The sequence below is a fragment of the Perca fluviatilis genome, chromosome 10 (assembly GCF_010015445.1).
Source record: "Perca fluviatilis chromosome 10, GENO_Pfluv_1.0, whole genome shotgun sequence".
In the NCBI taxonomy this organism is placed as follows: domain Eukaryota; kingdom Metazoa; phylum Chordata; class Actinopteri; order Perciformes; family Percidae; genus Perca; species Perca fluviatilis.
In genome coordinates this window covers 37,268,169-37,291,305 of record NC_053121.1, presented here as the reverse complement: position 1 = coordinate 37,291,305, position 23,137 = coordinate 37,268,169, and the positions used below count along the sequence as shown (strand labels likewise).

Sequence of the window (23,137 nt, the reverse complement as noted above, 5' to 3'; positions counted from 1 at the left end):
ATGTAGTTAATTAACCATCTGTAAAACTGAGTTTCTCCACAATTAATCCTGCAAAAGCACCACTTTATATCTTTTGTTTGCCATAAATGTGCTCATGAGTTTCTTGGAAATGAGTAATTAAGCATGAATAAGCATAAAAAATGACTTATCAACTAAAGAAATCTTAGTCGACTAAGACCAAAACGACAGATTAGTCGACTAATCGACTAAGAGGTGGCAGCCCTAACCGCTAACAAGGTCTAACATTACAGACACACAGACAGACACAGACAGACAGACAGACAGACAGACACACAGACAGAAAAGTGCTATTTTAAATAAAGGTTACGTACTTGCTCACGCCTTGTGTTCCTCTCTGCAGACTATGAATCAGAAGGTCGGGTTGTTCGTTCTTCTGGCCGCGGGCCTCCTCTGCCTCAGCCTCGTCTCTCGGGCTGAGGACCTGATTGAAGACGGTCTGGGCGACGACGTAGACGTGGAGGACGACCTGGATCTGGGTCTGGCCGGAGACGAGGAGGAGCTGGAGGGAGACGGGCAGGACGATGCTCCACCGGCGCCGAAAACTCCTCCTACGCCCAAGGTATTATTTTCTCAAACTTTTTTCAATAATGTACCCCCTTTTTCAATTGTTTCTTTAAGCCAAGTCCCCCCCTAACCAGCGCTAATCATTTTCAGTAGAGAAAAAAGTCTCTATAAAGAGGAACAGTCGATAGATTTACTAAACGGCAGCCTTGGACCTGGAAAACCTTTTCAAATTCTGATGAGAAAAAGAGACAAACGCTGAGAAAAGAGACAAAAAGATGGTAGAAGGAAGGAAGTAAGGCAAGAATAGGTCAAAATAGTATCAAAAACTTCAAAAACAGTGACATGCATTGATTTGAAAAAAACTTGTAAAAAAGTATAGGAAGGAAGGATAGATTAGGTCCAAAGAAGGAGACACAATTTCACATTTTTGGTAGAAAAAAAAATGTACATAAAGAGGAACAATGTTCTGGACAACAGCCTTGTTACTATTAAACATTTAGTTAAATATCTCATGTACCCCCTGTAGTCCTCCAGAGTACCCCTAGGGGGACACGTACCCCCTACAGTCCTCCACAGTACCCCTAGGGGGACACGTACCCCCTGCAGTCCTCCACAGTACCCCTAGGGGGACACGTACCCCCTGCAGTCCTCCACAGTACCCCTAGGGGGACACGTACCCCCTGCAGTCCTCCAGAGTACCCCTAGGGGGACACGTACCCCCTGCAGTCCTCCAGAGTACCCCTAGGGGGACACGTACACCCCATTTGAGAAACCCTACTCTAAAGTACTGCATGCCTGGTGGCCCACCGTGGCCTGAGTTTCCCCCGCCACTGGTCCATAGTTTAAGAGCTGAATGGCTTTGTGCAAAAGTTCCCAGTATTAAAGTGCCCATATTATGAAAATAAATCACTTTTTCTGGTGATTTGGGGTGTTATTTTGTGTCTCTGGTGCTTCCACACGCATAGTTCACCATAATCTCCAAAAGAACTACTTCCATGTCCCTGTTCTGCAGGTATTCCACGCTAAATTGGAAGTGCGTCCCTCGTTTAGAAGAAGTCTCCCGGAAACAGCCTTTCTTTTACTGTCTATGGAAACAGCTAGCTAGCTGATATGATGATCCTTACCTAGCTACTGAGCATGTGCGACTCCAAACAAGAGATGGTAAAGAAGTGAGATGTCTCACTCTGTAGCTAAAACAGAGAGCTCAACACACAGGGTGAAAAGAGGAGCTGCAGCAATGTGCAGTACAACAAAAATATGGTGTTTTTTGATAATTAAACCATGTAAACCTATTCTGGTACAACCTCTAAATACAATTATGAGCCTGAAAATGAGCAGAATATGGGCGCTTTAACTGCTTTTTTCATTTGATGATTTTCAAGAGTGTTTTTAAATGTTTTAATAAGCCCTCTGAGGCAGGTGTGAGATTTTGAGGCTATTTTGAGGCTATATATATAGATAGATAGATAGATAGATAGATAGATAGATAGATAGATAGATAGATAGATAGATAGATAGATAGATATATATATATAGATAGTAGAAAGTCTAGATATCTTGCTTCACCCACATGTGCAACGTGAATGTTTAGGGGAGTGGAAGAGACTGTGTGTGTACAAACTACAACCTTATCTTTTATGCAAAGCTAAATGTACAATCGGCTGCATAATTACATACACACATAATATATAAAGTGATATAAATACTGTCCACTTTTCAAAGAATTTCACGACTGTTATCATGTGAATCATGTGGGACATGAAAATTCGTCACACACAATTCCCTTCAGCTAAACATGTTCTAAGCGTGGTGTCATCAGCCTGTATCACATGCACACTGATTGTGTGAAAGACAGGCAATCACTACTTAGTCATGGCACGTTTTGTTCAACCCCGTGGGAGTTAGGAATGCGTTATCTGTGAACGTTTTTTCCCAGGAAGTGTCTTGCTACTCATTAACGAGCTAAATCAGGAAGCCGGTCTGATAACGGAGCGGAGAACTGACCTGCTGATCCACTGACCTGGAAACCACGATAAACACGAGCCACGAGCCCACAACAAATAAACCTTTTAAAAATAGAAATAATTCAGTCTAGCGTGACAATGTCTTTGACTTTGCTTCCTGAAACGTAAGAAGATAACACAAATATCTAAATATTTTCTAAATTAAAACCATAATAATAATAATAGCAAATTATTTATTCAACATTTTTTGGATTGGAAACTTTTTATTGGTTTTAAACACTAGTACAGGTTACCTGTGACGAATAAGAAGCATGAAAATATTCCTCATATATATATATATATATATATATATATATATATATATATACACACACACACACACACACACACACACACACACACACACACACACACACACACACACAATATATGCCCACATATAGACACCAGACAAGACCTCATTCAACATTTTGATAAATGGAAGTTAAAGGAAGTAGACGGGAGAAAACTGAAGTCCCTTTTTAATACCAGTTAACTCCAGTTTGTTCACAGTTTAAATCCCTCAGCTGGAAGTGAAACCAAAATGTAAACAACGCCTGAAATATTCTCGCTGTGAATAGAGAATAAGTCTGTAAAGATGCTCTGGATTAACCCTTGCGCTGTCTTCCCGTTGACCGTGCAACTTTTCGTTTTTCTGAGTTAACATTTTGACATTTCTGTCACTTTTATCCAAGTTTTTTTTGTTTTGTCACTTTCTCTGATGTTTTCATAAAAAAAGATTCTGCGCTTTTTGATATTTTTTGTGGAATTTTTCCTGGGTTTTTTAAAGCTTTTTTCTGAACATTTTTGTCACTTTTCAACATTCTTTCGCTACAAAATTAAATAAAACGCCCAAATTCAATGAAAGTAGCAAACTGATAATTTATTTTACTTGTGCAGAGCGTTGTAGAGAACCATCCACGTTGCTTTTTTGTTGTTGAAAATTTGGTAGAAAATGGGTCAAATTTGGCCCGAGGACAACAGTAGGTTTAAAGGTGCACTGTGAGCTCCTGCATGGTTTCAGCGCAATTTCATTTGTGTCTCAAATGGAAGTCGTCTCTCCTTGATCCGCTAACTTCCTGTCCCCTGAACACACCGTGAAAAAGCCCGGTCTCGGGAGACAACACAGGGCTCGTAAATAGTGTTAATTTTGTCACCTATTTTTAACTTAGTCTTAGTCTTGTGCCAAAAAAATGTGTTAGTCAAGTTTTAGTCGACTAAAAGTCTCGCCATTTTAGTCAAGTTTTGTTATTTCTGATAACCATTTCAGTCAAATAGTTACAAAAATAAATAAATTATATAAATATATATAAATATTGAGCCTCTTCCTTATTTCACCAGTAAATTCCTGTTAAACGACAAAAACAACCACTGCATGGGGAAAGGATATTTTACACTAAAATAAATGCAGCACGAAACTGGCGAGGCGTATTTCAAGTGAACGCATCATGTGTTGTTTTTCAGACAACGGCAGCTGCAGACTGTCGTACGGCTCGTGTTGGAAATGGAGACAAACCTTTACACCGTTTAGCTGTCAGCATTAAACTGCTAGCTAACGGTATGCTAACGTTACCTGCTGCCAAGTGAAGTGTTAACTAGCTAACGGTAGGCTAACGTTACCTGCTGCCAAGTGTAGTGTTAACTAGCTAACGGTAGGCTAACGTTACCTGCTGCCAAGTGTAGTGTTAACTAGCTAACGGTATGCTAACGTTACCTGCTGCCAAGTGTAGTGTTAACTAGCTAACGGTAGGCTAACGTTACCTGCTGCCAAGTGTAGTGTTAACTAGCTAACGGTAGGCTAACGTTACCTGCTGCCAAGTGTAGTGTTAACTAGCTAACGGTATGCTAACGTTACCTGCTGCCAAGTGTAGTGTTAACTAGCTAACGGTAGGCTAACGTTACCTGCTGCCAAGTGTAGTGTTAACTAGCTAAAGGTATGCTAACGTTACCTGCTGCCAAGTGTAGTGTTAACTAGCTAACGGTAGGCTAACGTTACCTGCTGCCAAGTGTAGTGTTAACTAGCTAACGGTAGGCTAACGTTACCTGCTGCAAAGTGTTCGGTGCCGTAGCAACGGGTCTCGGTAACAGCTGAATATTCTATCTCATGATGAAAAAGTAGAGGCGATTTGAAGACGAAGATGGTTGGGGGGGGGTTGGGGGTTAGTGACAGTTACCGTGCGTTCGTGGACATTGGACAAACATTTTTCCCAGTGAAAACGTCCCCATTAACGTCACTTCCTGTGGGAATCCGAGGTGGGAATTGGGCTAGATTTGGCTAACCGAGCGGCACCGTTGGTGACGCGTTGTTGACGACTGATGTTTGATGTCGGCGACTTTAATACGTAGTAGTGGTCTCCTCCTGTTTCTATGTACCGTATTTTCCGGACTATAAGTCGCACTTTTTTTCCTACTTTGGCTGGTCCTGCGACTTATAGTCAGGTGCGACTTGTATATCAAAATATATATAATTTAACATGTTTTTAAATGTTAATTCATACTGAAAACATCACCGTATTCAGCCTGTTGTTCTGTGTGCTATTGTGTGTTTGACAGATGAAAAAGTCTGTTTTTGGTCTTGGATTTTGTGAAATACATTTCTAAATAAATGCGACTTATAGTCCGGTGCGACTTATAGTCTGGAAAATATGCTAACTTTTTCTGATTTTACTGTTTTCTGCGTTTCATTATTATTTTTTTGTGTATGATAAGTTGTTTTTATTTTTGGTTCCTGATGTAAAGCACGTTGGATACTACCTGCTGGTTGCTGTAAAGTGCTACATAAAATAAATAAATGTTGAGGTGTAATCAGTTATCGTGAATACTTTCTCTTCTTCTTCTGTGTCCAGGTGATCTACAAGGCTCCAGAGCCGATGGGGGAACATTTCATCGCAGAGTCTTTTGACCGGGGGACCCTAGACGGGTGAGCACACGTTACAACACAACATTCAGTGTTTATTTTTGGTTTTTTTCAACAAGTGTGTTTTATTAATTTTCAGAAAATAATCACACTACAACAAATAATACAGGTGCAAATCAGAACTGTCACAGTAAGGCTCATCTTCAATAAAATAAACATAAACATGACAGGGCTGAAACAACTAGGGCTGTGCTCGATTTGAAGAAATTCTTAGTCGACTTAACACTCATTCAACTGTATCGACTAATCGATTAGTTGATTTAAATGCGTGTACGTGAATCGCTAAGAATGTCAGAAACAATTAAAAAATTGGGTAAAAAACTATATATATATATATATATATATATATATATATATATTTTTTAATTTATTAGGGGTGGGGGGGAATCAATACAGCATAGTATCGCAATATTTTCTGTGGCAATACTGTATCGATACACAGACGCCAAGTATCCAATCAATCAAGATAGATAGATAGATAGATAGATAGATAGATAGATAGATAGATAGATAGATAGATAGATAGATGTGTGTGTGGACTAATCGATTAGTTGATTTTAATCGACAGATCTGTAAATCTGAGTTTCTCCACAAAGAGTCCTGCTAAAAGCACCACTTTAATTCTTGTGTTTACCAGAGATGAGCTCGTACGTTTCTTGGAAATAAGTCATTCAGCATGAAAACAGCATCAAACATGACTAATGGAGTAAAGAGATCTAAGTTGACTAAGACCAAAACTACCGATTAGTCGACTAATCCACTAAGAGGGAGCAGCCCTAGAAACAAGCGATATTTGGCACAGTAAGTCAGCATAAGTCATCCTTAAGAATCACCGGTGGTCCAAAAGTTAACTTATCCCGAAGAGAAAAGCACTTCAAATAAAACCAAGCAAAGACAAACAGACGTATGCTAAGTACATAGCAATACTCTTTTGTTGATGGTTGACACACACAGAGAGAACATGCCTCCAGCGCTTTCCTCCCCTCTAAGAACACCATAAAGGATCTCCACATATTGTCAAAGACGAGATATTTACCCTTTAATGTAAAAGTGAGTTTTTCCAATGCAGATGTTTGTGTGGAGATGTGGGACTTGCTGGCTCTCTTTCGGTGCAGCGTTTTGATAACCTAACTTTCCCCGTGCGTTGCTTTCAGCTGGGTGATGTCCAACGCCAAGAAGGACGACACCGATGAAGACATCGCCAAGTATGACGGTAGGTACAGATCCACGCTGTCGTCATGGGACGATTTGGGACCAAACTGTTCTTGGGTAGCCTGGTGAGAGCGTCCTGATCTGGCAAGCTCCAGTTTTCCACTCTCAGATCAGTGTGGCATCTTGAGATAGAGAAAATTTGGAGCCGTTCGCCAAAACGACCGACCAATCAGCGTTGAGTTTTGAGGCGGGGTTTAGGTGTGACCCAATGAGAAGCGACCGTTCGGTCTAACCAACGTGGCGCCTTCCACGGGTGAGATGAGCGTAGCTATCGCAGCAAGTTTTATCCGAATTAGAAACTATTCCTTCATTGAAAGAAGAGCAAAAAAAAAAACATCACTGGAGGCTTTTCTCGGAGGAAAAGATGTTTTTGTTCTTCTCCTGACTTTGGTTTTGGCAAGAGTTTGATCTGATTGGTTGATTTGGCTCGTCTATCACCAACTATAGGTGGTGATAGATGGATGGTTTATCCAATCAGATAACCAGGATTTTCGCACTCTTCCCAAAAGTTCTCTAACGGAAAGTTCCCAGATGGATATGCCGAGCTAATGGGAAGCGATCCATCTGGTGGAGTCAGGTTATTTCTCAGGACTCCCTGAGAGGAACTGAGGACTACGTACCTTTTTGTCTCGCTCTCTCTGACTCACTCTCTCTCTCTGTCTCTCTCTCTGTCTCTCTCTCTCTCTCTATATCATTTTCTCTCTGTCTCTATATATATATATATTATATATATATATATATATTGTATATATATATAATATATATATATATATATATTATAATATATAGTTTATATTCTTGTTAATATATAGTATATATATTATATATTTGCGTGTATATATATAGCTGTTTGTGTGTTTGGATATATATGTTTTTTTTTTTTTTTTTGGTTTGGTTGTGTATATAGCATATATATACTTGTGTATATATGTATGATGTATGTGTATAGTTTGTATGTATATGTGTATATGTGTGTGTGTCTTAGTTGGTATGTATGTGTATTATTATATATAACGTGTATGTATATAGTGTTGTGTATGTGTTATATGCTTGTTATGTGTGTATTGTTATGCTATGTATATATATATATATGTGTTGTGTCGTCTTTTTGTTTGGTGTCTCTCTCTCTCTGTCTTTGTCTCTCTCTGTCTCACTCTCTCTGTCTGTCTCTCTCTGTCTCTCTTTCAGTCTGTCTCTTTCTCGCTCTCACTTTCTCTCTCTGTTTCTCTTTCTCTGTCTCTTTCCGTCTGTCTCTGTCGCTTTCTGTCTCTCTTTCAGTCAGTCTCTTTCTCTCTGTCTCACTCTCTCTCCGTCTGTGTCTCTCTCTGTCTCTCTTTCCGACTGTCTCTTTCTCTCTCTCACTCTCTCTCTTTGTCTCACTCTCCGGTCTCTCTCTGATAATGATGATGATGGTGATGATGGTGGTGATGATGGTGATGATGATGATGGTGATGATGATGATGATGGTGATGATGATGGTGATGATGATGATGGTGGTGATGATGATGGTGATGGTGATGGTGATGATGATGATGATGATGATGGTGATGATGGTGATGATGATGATGTAATTAACAGGTAAATGGGCGGTGGAGGAGATGAAGGACAGCAAGCTGCCCGGTGATAAAGGTCTGGTCCTGAAGACTCGAGCCAAACATCACGCCATCTCAGCCCAGCTGCTGCGACCTTTCACCTTCGACGCCAAGCCGCTCATCGTCCAGTAAGAAGACCACTTTCTCTCTCTCTCTCTCTCTCTCTCTCTCTCTCTTTCTTTGTGTCTCTCTCGCTGTTTCTCTGTCTTTCTCTCGGTCTCTCTCTCTCGCTGTCTTTGTCTGTCAATTCAGTTCAATTTGCTTTATTGGCATGAAAAGAAAACCTGTTGTTGCCAAAGCAGTTTACAGAAAATACATATACTACATATCACATATTAAATACATATATAGTACATATCACATATTAAATACATATATAGTACATATCACATATTAAATACATACAGTAGGTGTCACATATATTCTATACAGTGTCATAAACATACAACATACTACATTACAAAACAATTACATAACACAATGTAATACTTATAGTAGTGAGTCCCTGAGGTTGTGGCAGGCAGATCCATATTTAGCTGCCAGTGGGGCTGCTGTCCCTTCTCCTGTCTGTCTCTCTCTCTGTCTCTCTCTCTCTCTCTGTCTACCTGCCTCCCCACTCCCTCACTCCTGCCCATCCTGTCGGCCTCTTCATCGTCCTCATGTCTCTTTCTGTGCGTTTCTTCTCAGGTACGAGGTGAACTTCCAGTCGGGCATCGACTGCGGCGGCGCCTACGTGAAGCTGCTGACTCAGACTCCGGACCTCGACCTGGTCAGTTACACACACACACACACACACACACACACACACACACACACACACACACACACACACACACACACACACACACACACACACACACACACACACACACACACACACACACACACACCTGAACAGGCTGCAAGTTATCCAAACTTCACCTGTACTCTGAGACACAGATGCTAGACAACAAACATTAATAAAGTTGCAGTTTTGGAATATTTAGGCCAGTTTCATAAACAGAAACTTTACATGAAAACTAAACGATTTGTTTCCCAAAAATCTGCTATATGTTGTGTTTTTTTTTTTTTTTCAGCTGTTTGTAGCTCCTCAGATTTTATACTGCATTAATTATATTATGGGATGACAGTGTTCACCCCATAATATTGCAGAGGTAACGTAAGAGTCACCAGGGCTTCTGTGAGAGGTCACTGTGACACTCAATTTAGGAAGACTACATTTGGTCAATCGGCTTTTTCATTTACAGCAGTAGAAAAGTAGAACTTAATTCCCCTTCACATTAGAGATTGTGCAAGTCTCAGCAGTTTGAAAATGTCCTTTAAAGACTTGGCTGAAGGCGAATCAACTATGTGATCATTGATCTTTAATAACATGGAATGTATATTTTGTTTACTGGGTTATACGTGATGTAATGCTTGTTATATGTTAAGTTTTTTTTATCTGTTTTGATAGTATTGTCTGTATTGTCCTTTTATCTCCGTTGCCCAGGGACCACAGATGTAAATTAGCTGTATAGCTAACTCTGGTACAGGGCTTGAGCTGTGCATGGTCTAAACTAAGCCAAAACAGCAAATTCAAAACTGCAAATACTTATTCTGCAAAACTGTGATTTTTCAGTATAAATACACTCCTGCAGACAGTTGGGAACACCACTCAAACTGTTAAGGCCTTTACACACCAGTTGTTGTTGAGTACTTTAATACAGAAAGCTAATATTACACAGGAGCATTATTTTACTCAGAACAGGTTGATTTTTTTTTCAAGACATCAACCAATCAAGTTGTTTACTTAACCCTGTAACACCCCTTGTTGTAAAATTACAACATTACCTTTAGCCATCCTTAAAAACTATGTTTTTATCTTATTTTTTAGCACATTTACATAGTCATTGGGTCCTATTGTTCAGTCTCACAATGCTATTGGATCGTACATTTGTTTATAAGTCCCCTGTTTATAAGTAAGCTGTAGTACTTTGTTTCTGTCGCCCCCATGAGGACTTCTAAGTAATGACAACGAAACGTTTTTGCATCCACATGTTGTTTTGTATTTCCAGTTGACATGACTTTGATATTTGAGTTGTATTAAATGAATAAAAAGAGACTTGAATCACTCCCAGAAACTAAACTCTGTGCCTCCTGTGTGTCCACAGGACCAGTTTAAGGATAAAACTCCGTACACCATCATGTTCGGACCCGACAAATGCGGAGAGGATTACAAACTTCACTTCATCTTCAGACACAAAAACCCCAAAACGGGAGAGTACGAAGAGAAGCACGCCAAGAAACCTGACGCTGACCTGAGGACGTACTACACAGACAAGAAGACACACCTGTACACACTGGGTAAGACACACACACACACAGACACACACACACACAGACACACACAGACAGACACACACACACACAGACACACACACAGACAGAGACACGGACACACGCACAGAGACACATTCACTCCTCTCTATCTCTGTTTCTCTGTCTCTCTCTCCCTCTCGTCTCTCTGTGTCTGTCTCTCTCTGTCTGTCTCTCTCTTGTCTCTCTCTCTCTCTGTGTGTGTCTCTCTCTCTGTCTCTCTCTCTCTCTCTCTCTGTCTCGCCTCTCTCTGTCTCTCTCTGTCTCTCTCTGTCTCTCTCTCTTTTTTTTTTTTCTCTCTGTCTCTCTCTCTGTCTCTCTCTCTCTCTCTCTCTCTGTCTCTCTCTCTCTCTCTCTGTCTCTCTGTCTCTCTCTCTCTCTGTCTCTCTCTCTTCTCTCTCTCTCTGTCTCTCTCTTGTCTCTCTCTCTGTCTCTCCTCCCTCTCTCTCTCTCTCTCTCTCTCTGTCTCTCTCTCTCTTCTTTCTGTCTCTCTCTCTCTCTGTCTCTCTCCCTCTCTCTCTCTCTGTCTCTCTCTCTCTGCCTCTCTGTCTCTCTCTCTCTCTACCTGCCTTAGAAGGAGTTTGTTTTCATTCTGTTCTAAGTGTGTCTGTAGTGTGTAAGACACACACAGATGTGTGACTCGTCTCTGTGTCCCCCCCCCCACCGTAGTGTTGAACCCTGACAACAGCTTCGAGGTGCTGGTGGATCAGACGGTGGTGAACAGCGGCAGCCTGCTGACGGACATGACCCCCCCGGTGAACCCCCCCGCCGAGATCGAGGACCCCGACGACCAGAAGCCGGACGACTGGGACGAGAGGCCCAAGATCCAGGACCCCGCGGCCGCCAAGCCCGAAGACTGGTCAGTGCACGCAACCAACGACACAACTGTTGGGCTCCACAAGTTTCCCTTCTCGAAACTGGGAGGAGAGGGGAGAGAAGAGGAGGGGACAGCGAGGGAGAGAGGGAGAAGGGGAGAGAGAGAGAGCAGAGGAGAAGGAAGAGAGGGAGAAAGAGAGAGACGAAGAGAGACAGCGGAGACAACAGAGAGAGAGGATGAAGACAACGAGAGGGAGAAGTGAAGGAGGCGAGGCGACAGAAGCGAGAGAGAATGTAATGGGGGAGAGAGAGAAGAACATGGAGAGAGGAAAGTGAGAGAGTGAAGGAGACAAGTGAGAGAGAAGAGACGAGAGAGACAGCGAAGAGAGACAATGAGAGAGAGACAGCGAGACATGAGGAGAGGAACAGTGAGAGAGACAGTGAAAGACAGTGAGAGGAGACAGTGAGGTGGAGAGAGACAGTGAGAGGAGAGACAGCGAGGAATGGAGAGAGAGAGACAGCGAGACGGAGAGAGACAGCGAGACGGAGAGAGAGACAGGAGTGGAGAGAGAGAGAAGACGGGAGAGAGAGGAGAGAGACAGGGAGAGAGAGAGACAGCGGAGGGAGAGAAAACAGTGAAGGAGAGAGAAAGCGAAGGAGGGAGAGGCGGAGGGGAGAGACGGAGAGGGAGAGAGACAGCGAAGAGAGGAGAGACAGCGAGGAAGAGAGAGACAGCGAGACGAGGAGAGACAATGAGAGAGAGACAGCGAGAGAGACAGCGAGAGAGAGAGACGAGAAGCGGAGAGAGAGACAAGAGAGAGAGAGAGACAGGGAGAGAGACAGCGAGAGAGAGAGACAGCGAGAGAGAGACAGCGAGAGGGAGAGAGACAGCGAGAGGGAGAGAGACAGCGAGAGAGCGACAGACAGCGAGAGGGAGAGAGACAGCGAGAGGGAGAGAGACAGCGAGAGGGAGAGAGACAGCGAGAGCGACAGACAGCGAGAGGGAGAGAGACAGCGAGAGAGCGACAGAGACAGAGGGACAGAGAGAGAGAGAGACAGGGACAGAGAGAGAGCGACAGAGAGAGAGAGAGAGACAGGGACAGAGAGAGAGAGAGAGAGAGAGAGCCCACAAAATACTTAAATAAAAATAATTTATTTGTCATTGTAAAACATTGTCACAACGAAATTTAAGTGCTGCTCCTGTTTTTTTTTTTTTTTTTTTTTTTCAGAATCTAAATCAGGTTTATTACCAAGTAGCTTTTCACTTACAAGGAACATACATTCAAGAACATAAATATAAAATAGAAATGGTACCATAAAACAAAACCAAAAAAATATGTAAAGAAAAACAAAAAGATAATATAACAAAAATGTAAAATCTATCTGTTTTTAAAAGGAAGCTGTACAGTTTTGTGCAGGATGTGCAAAAATATTGATGATGGAATGTGCAAAAGTTCACAGCAAGGCAACTTTATTTATATAGCACATTTCTTCTTTTTTTTAAATTGTTTGTTTTCACATTTTTCTTCTTACATAAACATAGAAAAACAAGAGAGCAGAAAGTGCTACTCGTACTGGTGCCTAGAAGTATACATTCATACACACAAACCATACCCTCACATACACATAATGGGACAGATGCTTCTAGTAGGCCTGTCACGATAACACATTTTTCTGGATGATAAATTATCCAAGAAATGATTGTGATAAACGATAATATTGTCGTTCTGAGACCATTTTCATCTAATATAACGATAATGGCATAATGATAATGCAGGTACACCTTTTCAAAGATCAGTAAACTTTTATTTCTAAAGAATATTTAACACTGGAACTGGAAGACATTTTTTAATATCCACAATAAATGAACGACATAACTAAAAACAATAAATAAAATGGGTCTCTCAGTCTCTGATAAGTAGAGGTGTGAATCTTCACTGATCTCCCGATTCCATTACGATTTATCATGTCTTCGATTCGATATCTCGATGCGTCAAATACATGTTTTCTATTAAAGCCATGTAGGATATTTAATTCGTAGCTTTTCAAGCTTCAAAAACCAAACATTCTGAAGAGCTCTAATACTAAATAACTTGGATACTTAAATCTATACAGCACTGAGCACATGGCACCTCCTGAATGTGCAAACATACCAGAATACAGTACAGGCCAAAAGTTTGGACACACCTTCTCATTCAATGTGTTCCTTTATTTTCATGACTATTTACATTGTAGATTCTCACTGAAGGCATCAAAACTATGAATGAACACATATGGAATTATGTACTTAACAAAAAAGTGTGAAATAACTGAAAACATGTCTTATATTTTAGATTCTTCAAAGTAGCCACCCTTTGCTTTTTTTGATAACTCTGCAAACCCTTGGTGTTCTCTCAATGAGCTTCATGAGGTAGTCACCTGAAATGGTTTTACCTTCACAGGTGTGCTTTGTCAGGGTTAATTAGTGGAAGTTTTTCCCTTATTAATAAAAAAGCAAAGGGTGGCTACTTTGAAGAATCTAAAATATAAGACATGTTTTCAGTTATTTCACACTTTTTTGTTAAGTACATAATTCCATATGTGTTCATTCATAGTTTTGATGCCTTCAGTGAGAATCTACAATGTAAATAGTCATGAAAATAAAAAGGAAACGCACTGAATGAGAAGATGTGTCCAAACTTTTGGCCTGTACTGTATGTAAACAGAAATGTTGTCAGGCCTACATTAAATTATAAACAGAAATAATCGATTATGAGCCGGCCGATTATCGATGCAGCATCGTCCACGATTCCATGCATCGATTATTTGATTAATTTCAACACCTCCTAGTGATGAGCGCTGTTTTACAAACGCAAAAAATATATTTCTATGCGTGTGTGTTTGTCTGCAGGGATGAAGACGCTCCCGCTCAGATTCCAGACGAAGACGCGGTGAAACCAGACGGCTGGCTGGACGACGAGCCCGAGTACATCGGAGACCCCGACGCGGTCAAACCTGAAGACTGGTGAGGCAGCCTGCTGAAGGTTTTCCTGGTTGTTAGTTTCTAGTCTGGATTGGTTCCCCTACTGCAGGGGCGTCAAACTCATTTTCCCAGAGGGCCACACTGGAAAAAGAGAATCACACCAAAGGCCAGACCTGGAGAGAGTTTATTGACAGGCTTTTGTTACTGTATCTCACTTTCTTTTCTATTTTTTTTTAACATTTTGGTAGCTTTTTTTCCTCATTTTTGTTGTTTTTGATCAGACTTTTTTGTGGCATTCTCAGACATTTCTCACTTTTTTTTTTTTTTTGTAAATTTGTTGCTTTTTCTGACATTTTTGTTGACATGAAGCTCTCTACAAAAGTCATCAGAAGTGTTCCTTAGCCTTTTTGTAGAATTTAGCAAATCGAGCAAAACAATGATACAGCTTCTGGGGGGGAATTTCTGAGTCTCAAATCTGCCCAAATGTCTGCTCTGAATGTCAGGTAATTGCAGTTTAAAAAACACTTTCCTGTGTTTTTGCTTTGGCGCACAACTAGGCGGGCCAAAATGTATTGTGAACCCAAATTGTTATACGGGCCGGATCTGGCCCACGGGCCTTGAGTTTGTAGTTACGCCTGATTTCCTTCACCTTTCGCTTTCTTTGTGTTTACGTTAAACTCCGGTCGCATCGATACACGACGACTGGAACCTCAGAGCAGCAAACTTAAGCTACACGCTGAAAATGTCAAGTTCTGCAGAACATTTGGACGGTGCAACAAGTCAGGCCTGCTCGGTTCTTTCAGGGAACGATTGTAGAGATTTAGAAAGATTTTGTTTAGGATCATCTCCTCTCTAACTGGGAGGTTTTGGGACTGATTGGTGGGATTGCTGTGGACGAAGTACACACAGAGATACACTGGTAAGAGCCAATGAGGTGTAACCATGTATCAGCTCATTTAAATAGCTCACGGTACTGTGTTGTGTCAACGGTTAACTTCACTTAATATTGGATGTGTTAGTTTTTTTTGCTGGGTGCAAATGTTCCACCAAAACCAGTTCCTTCCTGAGACTATTTAGCAAAGCCACTGTCGCTGCGTCTGGAGCTCAGCGCCGCGCCTAAGACGATTGTGATTGGTTTAAAGAAATGCCAATAACCCAGGGCGTTTTTTCTTCTATGCAGGAGTGTATGCTCCTGTTGCCAAACCTTTCTCCGCAGCGCTGTTGAGATAGATGTGGCAACGCGACACTAGTTAGTCACCAAAGTCACACAATGGACCTTTATCACAGCAGACATGTTGACTTGTCATAGTAGGAAAAGCACAGCTGAGACTGATAACCTTAACGATGGCTCGGTTCCATCAAGTGTCCCTAGGGCTGGGTACCGAACGTCGATACTTTTATGGTATCGAAAAAAACTCCAATTTATTGTATACTCCAATCCTAATGAGTATCGAAAAAATTCTTTATCTTTCGGTGCCAAATTTCGCTTCCAAAAGCGTCTGAGCGCGTAAGCCCAAGCTTATCTGTCCTCTCTGCATACTGACACAGAGCGGAGCTCCGACACACACACACACACACACACACACACACACACACACACACACACACACAAGTCTGTATTACTATCTTTGTGGGGACATATCATTGACATAATGCATTCCCTAGCCCCTTACCCTAACCGTCCCAACTAAATGCCTAACTTTAACCCTTACCCTCACCCTAACCATAACCTAATTCTAACCCTAGTCCTAAAACAAAGTCTTAACCCTCAAACAGACCTTTAAACTCGTGGGGTCCAGCATTTTGGTCCCCACGAGGCTGTGCAGACCCCACAAGTATACTGTAGTCCCCGGTTTTTGGACCCCACGAATATAGTAAAACAGGTACACACACACACACACACACACACACACACACACACACACACACACACACACACACACACACACACACACACACGGAGAGGTGCGGACCGAGTAAACTGTCTGTAGTTTTGTTGAAGTCACACAGAGAGTCCTGGTTGGTTTCTAGTGTGGTTACAGTTTTTCATAACTTGACGCAGACAATACATATGATATTAATGGCGATATGATATTAATGGCGATATGATATTAATGGCGAGCTGAAAGCGGTCGCGGTGCTGTTGACGTTTACACTTCCTCTTAGACAAGCAGCCACAACGGTGGTTTCTCTGCCCTGGTGACTGACTGACAGGCTGAGCTTGCAAGGCAAGGCAACTTTTATTAATGTTACTCTGAGTGAGCAGTTTTACCCGAATATTTTTAATTTTGATAACTGTTTTGATTCACAATTAAGGTGGAAAATAAAAGCTTTTGTGTTTAATGTATTTTTGTTGATGTTGAAATGGATTTTAAAACATATGGTATTGAAAAAAGTATCGTTAGGAATCGGTATCGAAACTGAGGTATCGAAAGATTCTGAACGATACCCATCCCTAAGTGTCCCAGTAAGATATTTCAGTGAGTCAGCATGCACAATACCAGGACCTCTCCTAAGTGGAATGCAGCCATCAGTAATGGTTTAATACCAGGGTCTCTCCTAAGTGGAATACAGCCATCAGTAATGGTTTAATACCAGGGCCTCTCCTAAGTGGAATGCAGCCATCAGTAATGGTTTAATACCAGGGTCTCTCCTAAGTGGAATGCAGCCATCATTAATGGTTTAATACCAGGACCTCTCCTAAGTGGAATGCAGCCATCAGTAATGGTTTAATACCAGGACCTCTCTAAGTGGAATGCGCATTAATGGTTTAATACCAGGACCTCTCCTAAGTGGAATGCAGCCATCATTAATGGTTTAATACCAGGGCCTCTCCTAAGTGGAATGCAGCCATCAGTAATGGTTTAATACCAGGACCTCTCCTAAGTGGAATGCAGCCATCAGTAATGGTTTAATACCAGGGTCTCTCCTAAGTGGAATGCAGCCATCAGTAATGGGTTTGAACACACCTGTGCTTTTCCTACTATGACATGTCAACATGTCTGCTGTGATAAAGGTCAGTAAGCCAAACTGACTGCTGGAGGCAGCGGTAGAGCAGCAGCTCCCCGGCTCACCTGTGTGTCTGTGCTTCCTGTCTGTCAGGGACGAGGACATGGACGGCGAATGGGAGGCTCCGCAGGTCCCTAACCCCGCCTGCGAGACGGCGCCCGGCTGCGGCGAATGGAAACGGCCGATGATCGACAACCCCAACCACAAGGGCAAGTGGAAGCCCCCCATGATCGACAACCCCAACTACCAGGTAAGATTGCAATCCTCTCGTCCAATAGCAAGGCTTTTTTTAGGATGTAATTTAGTTCAGAGAGAGAGAGCGAGAGAGAGGGGGAGAGAAGAGGGAGAGGGAGGGAGAGGGAGGAGGGAGGGAGGGAACTCGAACCGTCACGGAAAAATAGGTCATATAAATGTATATATATATATATATATATGTGTGTGTGTATATATATATATGTGTGTGTATTTGTATATATATTATGTGTGTGTGTGTATATATATGTGTATGTATATATATATGTATATATATATATATGTATGTGTTATATATATATATATGTGTGTATATATATATGTGTGATTATATATATGTGTGTGTATATATATATATGTGTGTATATATATATATGTGTGTGTGTATATATATATGTGTGTATATATATATGTGTGTGTATATGTGTATATATATGTGTGTATATATATATGTATATGTATATATGTGTATATATATATATGTGTATGTATATATATATATATGTGTGTATATGTATATATATGTGTATATATATATATATATGTATATATATATATGTATATATATATATATGTATATATATATATATATGTATATATATATATGTATATATGTGTATATGTATATGTATATGTATGTAGATATATGTATGTATGTGTGTGTGTGTATGTATATGTATGTAGATATATGTATGTATGTGTGTGTGTGTATATGTATGAGAAACTAAATAAAATATGTATTTTATATAACTATTTTGCTTTCCTTATAATATTTATGTATTTTATGTTTATATCATATTTTAGTTATTCTACCTTTAGTTTGGTTTTAGTTTTATTATGTTATTTATATGTGTTTGTGTATGCTCCTTTCTCCAAGGCAAATCACACACAAGTATAACTTACTGTGGCAGTAAAACCTTCCCTGATGTCAGATTTGCACGTTCGTACCGATAGGTAATAATCGAGTTTCTGTTTTCCTGTCTCAGGGCGTGTGGAAGCCGAGGAAGGTCCCCAACCCGGCGTTCTTCGAGGACCTGCAGCCGTTCAGGATGAGCGCGTTCAGCGCCGTCGGGCTCGAGCTCTGGTCCATGACCTCCGACATCTTCTTCGACAACTTCTTCATCACCGACGACCGCAACACCGCTGAGCGCTGGGCCGCCGACGGCTGGGGGCTGAAGAAGGCTGCGGAGGGCGCCGCTGACGTGGGTGCACTTTGATTAGTTTAAGTTTGTCGCAGGGTCCAAATAACAACAGAAATAGGGCTGCTATTATATAAATTATATAATCCACACACAGAGACACACACACATTTAAAGAGTGCAAAATGGGATAAATATTAGGGCTGCACGATATAGGAAAAATGTGCAATAACGTTGAATATCTTTATAGTGATATAACTTGCAATAACACACAAGACACAGACACGATTAAAGAGTGCAAAATGGGATAAATATTAAGGCTGCACAATATAGGAAAAATGTGCAATAACGTTGAATATCTTTATAGTGATATAACTTGCAATAACACAGACAAGATTAAAGAGTGCAAAATGGGATAAATATTAGGGCTGCACGATATAGGGAAAATATGCAATAACATTGTTGAATATCTTGATAATGATAACTTGCAATCACACACACAGACAAGATTAAAGAGTGCAAAATGGGATAAATATTAAGGCTGCAAGATATATGGAAAATGTGCAATAACGTTGAATATCTTTATAGTGATATAACTTGCAATAACACACAGACACACACAAGACACGGACACGATTAAAGAGTGCAAAATGGGATAAATATTAGGGCTGCAAGATATAGGGAAAATATGCAATAACGTTGAATATCTTGATAACGATATAACTTGCGATAAATAAAAACGTGTTCTCGGTTTCTGCTGCTTTCAGTCTTCTGCTAAAATACAACAAACTGCTTGTTGAGTTTAAAACAAATAAAAGGAAATCACTTCAAAACTTCCAACATAAAAGGCAGCACTAAAAACAGAATGAAAGTTACGTTTTAAAGTGCAGTTGATGTGGCAGCCTTTCCAGATGTGCTTATTGCTGCAGTTGATGTTACGATATATTGTGCAGCACTACTCGGAACTATGAAATGGAACAAAAGTCGGGGAAAAGCAGCACTGAAGGAATAAAGAATCTTAAAGTATCTGGGTTGAATCCTTTCAGGTTGGCAGAATGTAGGAGAGAGAAATTGTATTTAATTTGTACTTATTTTTTAGTTTCCTTACTTAGACTAAAAATAGTTTTTAGTCTAAGATAATTACATTTTTGAGATCATGCTGTTTCCCCGCTAGTTTTCTTTTCTTGCTCCAGGTTTTCAGGTATGTGCAGCGCTGGGACGACTTTCTAATCGCTCTTAAAAAACTGTTCTGTATGTGTTTTGCGTTTCCTGTTTTTGTGTATTAGTTAATGTGTTTTTTTTGTGTGTTTGCAGCCCGGTCTGGCCACTCAGATGTTGAACGCCGGAGCCATGGGGCGCGGTCGGCTCCACCTTCCCTCTGGTATTCTGGTTCTTCTCGTCCTTCTCCGTAATCTACACGTACATGATTGTGCCAGTTGTACTGCAAACACAAACACATGCACAAACAGTACAGACACACACACACAAAGGTACATACACACACACAGACACAACACACACACACACAAGGTACATACACACACACAGGTACATACACACACACAGGTACATACACACACACACAACACACACACACACACACACACATACAGGTACATACACACACACACACACAGGTACATACACACACACACACACAGACACACACACACACACAAGGTACAACATACACATACACACACACACACACAGCAATATACACAAAATACATAAACACACACACACACACACACACACACACACACACACACAACACACACACAGACACACACACACACACAGGTGCACACACACCCACCTACATACATACATGCGCGCGCGCGCACACACACACATACAGACAAACAGACATGCGCAGGTACACACACACGATCACACTCAGTCAGTAATATTAGCTGGATAGATTAATCCTTGTATCTTCAAGGGAAATGCAGTGATGAGAGGACTTAAATTCAGAGGTAGGAAAGTTTAATACACCTGCATTGTTCTGTAGTCCGCGCTGCAGCCTGTTTTCAGCTTTGTGTGTGTGTGTGTGTGTGTGTGTGACTTCCACAGAGGTCTTCAGGATCAGGTCAGGGTCAGTTGAGTCTCAACAACTTACAGGAAGAGTTAAAGGAAGCCGGACGCCCAAAACGACCTGCCGCCTCTGGCCTGGTGACTGCTGCTGTTAGCGTAGCTTCGTGTGTTTGTTGCGTTTCTGTGTTGCCGTAGTTTAGACAGAAATCTGCGTTTTTGTCTGTTGTCGTGAACAATGATCCTCAGTCTCTAGAAACAGCCAACAACTCCACTAGAACATCCTTTATGCACCACAGCTGCTAAACTAAAAGCAAACCTGGACATTGAGTACAAGATACAAACGATCTTGTTGTATTTTGCATCGAAACTTTGACTGTGAACGCGATCGTTGCTTTGCAGCAAATTAACAAGTTTTTGCAACTAGATTTTGGCACAACTTGGCTGTACTTCATCAGTAAACAATAGTACAAGAGATTTAAAGGTCCCATGACATGGTGCTCTTTGGGTGCTTTTATATAGACCTTAGTGGTCCCCTAATACTGTATCTGAAGTCTTTTATATAGACCTTAGTGGTCCCCTAATACTGTATCTGAAGTCTCTTTTATATAGACCTTAGTGGTCCCCTAATACTGTATCTGAAGTCTTTTATATAGACCTTAGTGGTCCCCTAATACTGTATCTGAAGTCTCTTTTATATAGACCTTAGTGGTCCCCTAATACTGTATCTGAAGTCTTTTATATAGGCCTTAGTGGTCCCCCTAATACTGTATCTGAAGTCTTTTATATAGACCTTAGTGGTCCCCTAATACTGTATCTGGAGTCTCTTTTATATAGACCTTAGTGGTCCCCTAATACTGTATCTGAAGTCTCTTTTATATAGACCTTAGTGGTCCCCTAATACTGTATCTGAAGTCTTTTATATAGACCTTAGTGGTCCCCTAATACTGTATCTGAAGTCTCTTTTATATATAGGCCTTAGTGGTCCCCTAATACTGTATCTGAAGTCTCTTTTATATATAGACCTTAGTGGTCCCCTAATACTGTATCTGAAGTCTCTTTTATATAGACCTTAGTGGTCCCCTAATACTGTATCTGAAGTCTTTTATATAGACCTTAGTGGTCCCCTAATACTGTATCTGAAGTCTCTTTTATATAGACCTTAGTGGTCCCCTAATACTGTATCTGAAGTCTTTTATATAGGCCTTAGTGGTCCCCCTAATACTGTATCTGAAGTCTTTTATATAGACCTTAGTGGTCCCCTAATACTGTATCTGAAGTCTCTTTTATATAGACCTTAGTGGTCCCCTAATACTGTATCTGAAGTCTCTTTTATATAGACCTTAGTGGTCCCCTAATACTGTATCTGAAGTCTCTTTTAATATGACCTTAGTGGTCCCCTAATACTGTATCTGAAGTCTCTTTTATATAGACCTTAGTGGTCCCCCTAATACTGTATCTGAAGTCTTTTATATAGACCTTAGTGGTCCCCTAATACTGTATCTGAAGTCTCTTTTATATAGACCTTAGTGGTCCCCTAATACTGTATCTGAAGTCTTTTATATAGGCCTTAGTGGTCCCCCTAATACTGTATCTGAAGTCTTTTTATATAGACCTTAGTGGTCCCCTAATACTGTATCTGGAGTCTCTTTTATATAGACCTTAGTGGTCCCCTAATACTGTATCTGAAGTCTCTTTTATAAACCTTAGTGGTCCCCTAATACTGTATCTGAAGTCTTTTATATAGACCTTAGTGGTCCCCTAATACTGTATCTGAGAGTCTCTTTTATATAGGCCTTAGTGGTCCCCTAATACTGTATCTGAAGTCTCTTTTATAGACCTTAGTTGGTCCCCTAATACTGTATCTGAAGTCTCTTTTATATAGACCTTAGTGGTCCCCTAATACTGTATCTGAAGTCTTTTATATAGACCTTAGTGGTCCCCTAATACTGTATCTGAAGTCTCTTTTATATAGACCTTAGTGGTCCCCTAATACTGTATCTGAAGTCTTTTATATAGGCCTTAGTGGTCCCCCTAATACTGTATCTGAAGTCTTTTATATAGACCTTAGGGTGTCCCCTAATACTGTATCTGAAGTCTCTTTTATATAGACCTTAGTGGTCCCCTAATACTGTATCTGAAGTCTCTTTTTATATAGACCTTAGTGGTCCTCTAATACTGTATCTGAAGTCTCTTTTATATAGACCTTAGTGGTCCCCTAATACTGTATCTGAAGTCTCTTTTATATAAGACCTTAGTGGCCCCTAATACTGTATCTGAAGTCTCTTTTATATAGACCTTAGTGGTCCCCTAATACTGTA

The 23,137-nt window shown here is 40.8% G+C and overlaps 1 protein-coding gene across 1 annotated transcript in view; it reads left to right on the top strand.

The window, feature by feature from the left end:
• canx (calnexin) overlaps positions 1-23,137 on the top strand; it is a 39,658-nt gene that overhangs the window by 9,152 nt on the left and 7,369 nt on the right. Inside the window, 12 exon segments of the mRNA XM_039813530.1 lie at positions 362-580; positions 5,375-5,448; positions 6,600-6,658; positions 8,236-8,377; positions 8,937-9,018; positions 10,400-10,592; positions 11,274-11,463; positions 14,311-14,424; positions 17,485-17,641; positions 18,630-18,845; positions 20,097-20,190; positions 20,809-20,957. Coding sequence (XP_039669464.1) covers positions 365-580; positions 5,375-5,448; positions 6,600-6,658; positions 8,236-8,377; positions 8,937-9,018; positions 10,400-10,592; positions 11,274-11,463; positions 14,311-14,424; positions 17,485-17,641; positions 18,630-18,845; positions 20,097-20,190; positions 20,809-20,957 — 1,686 coding nt within the window. The 5' untranslated portion in view covers positions 362-364.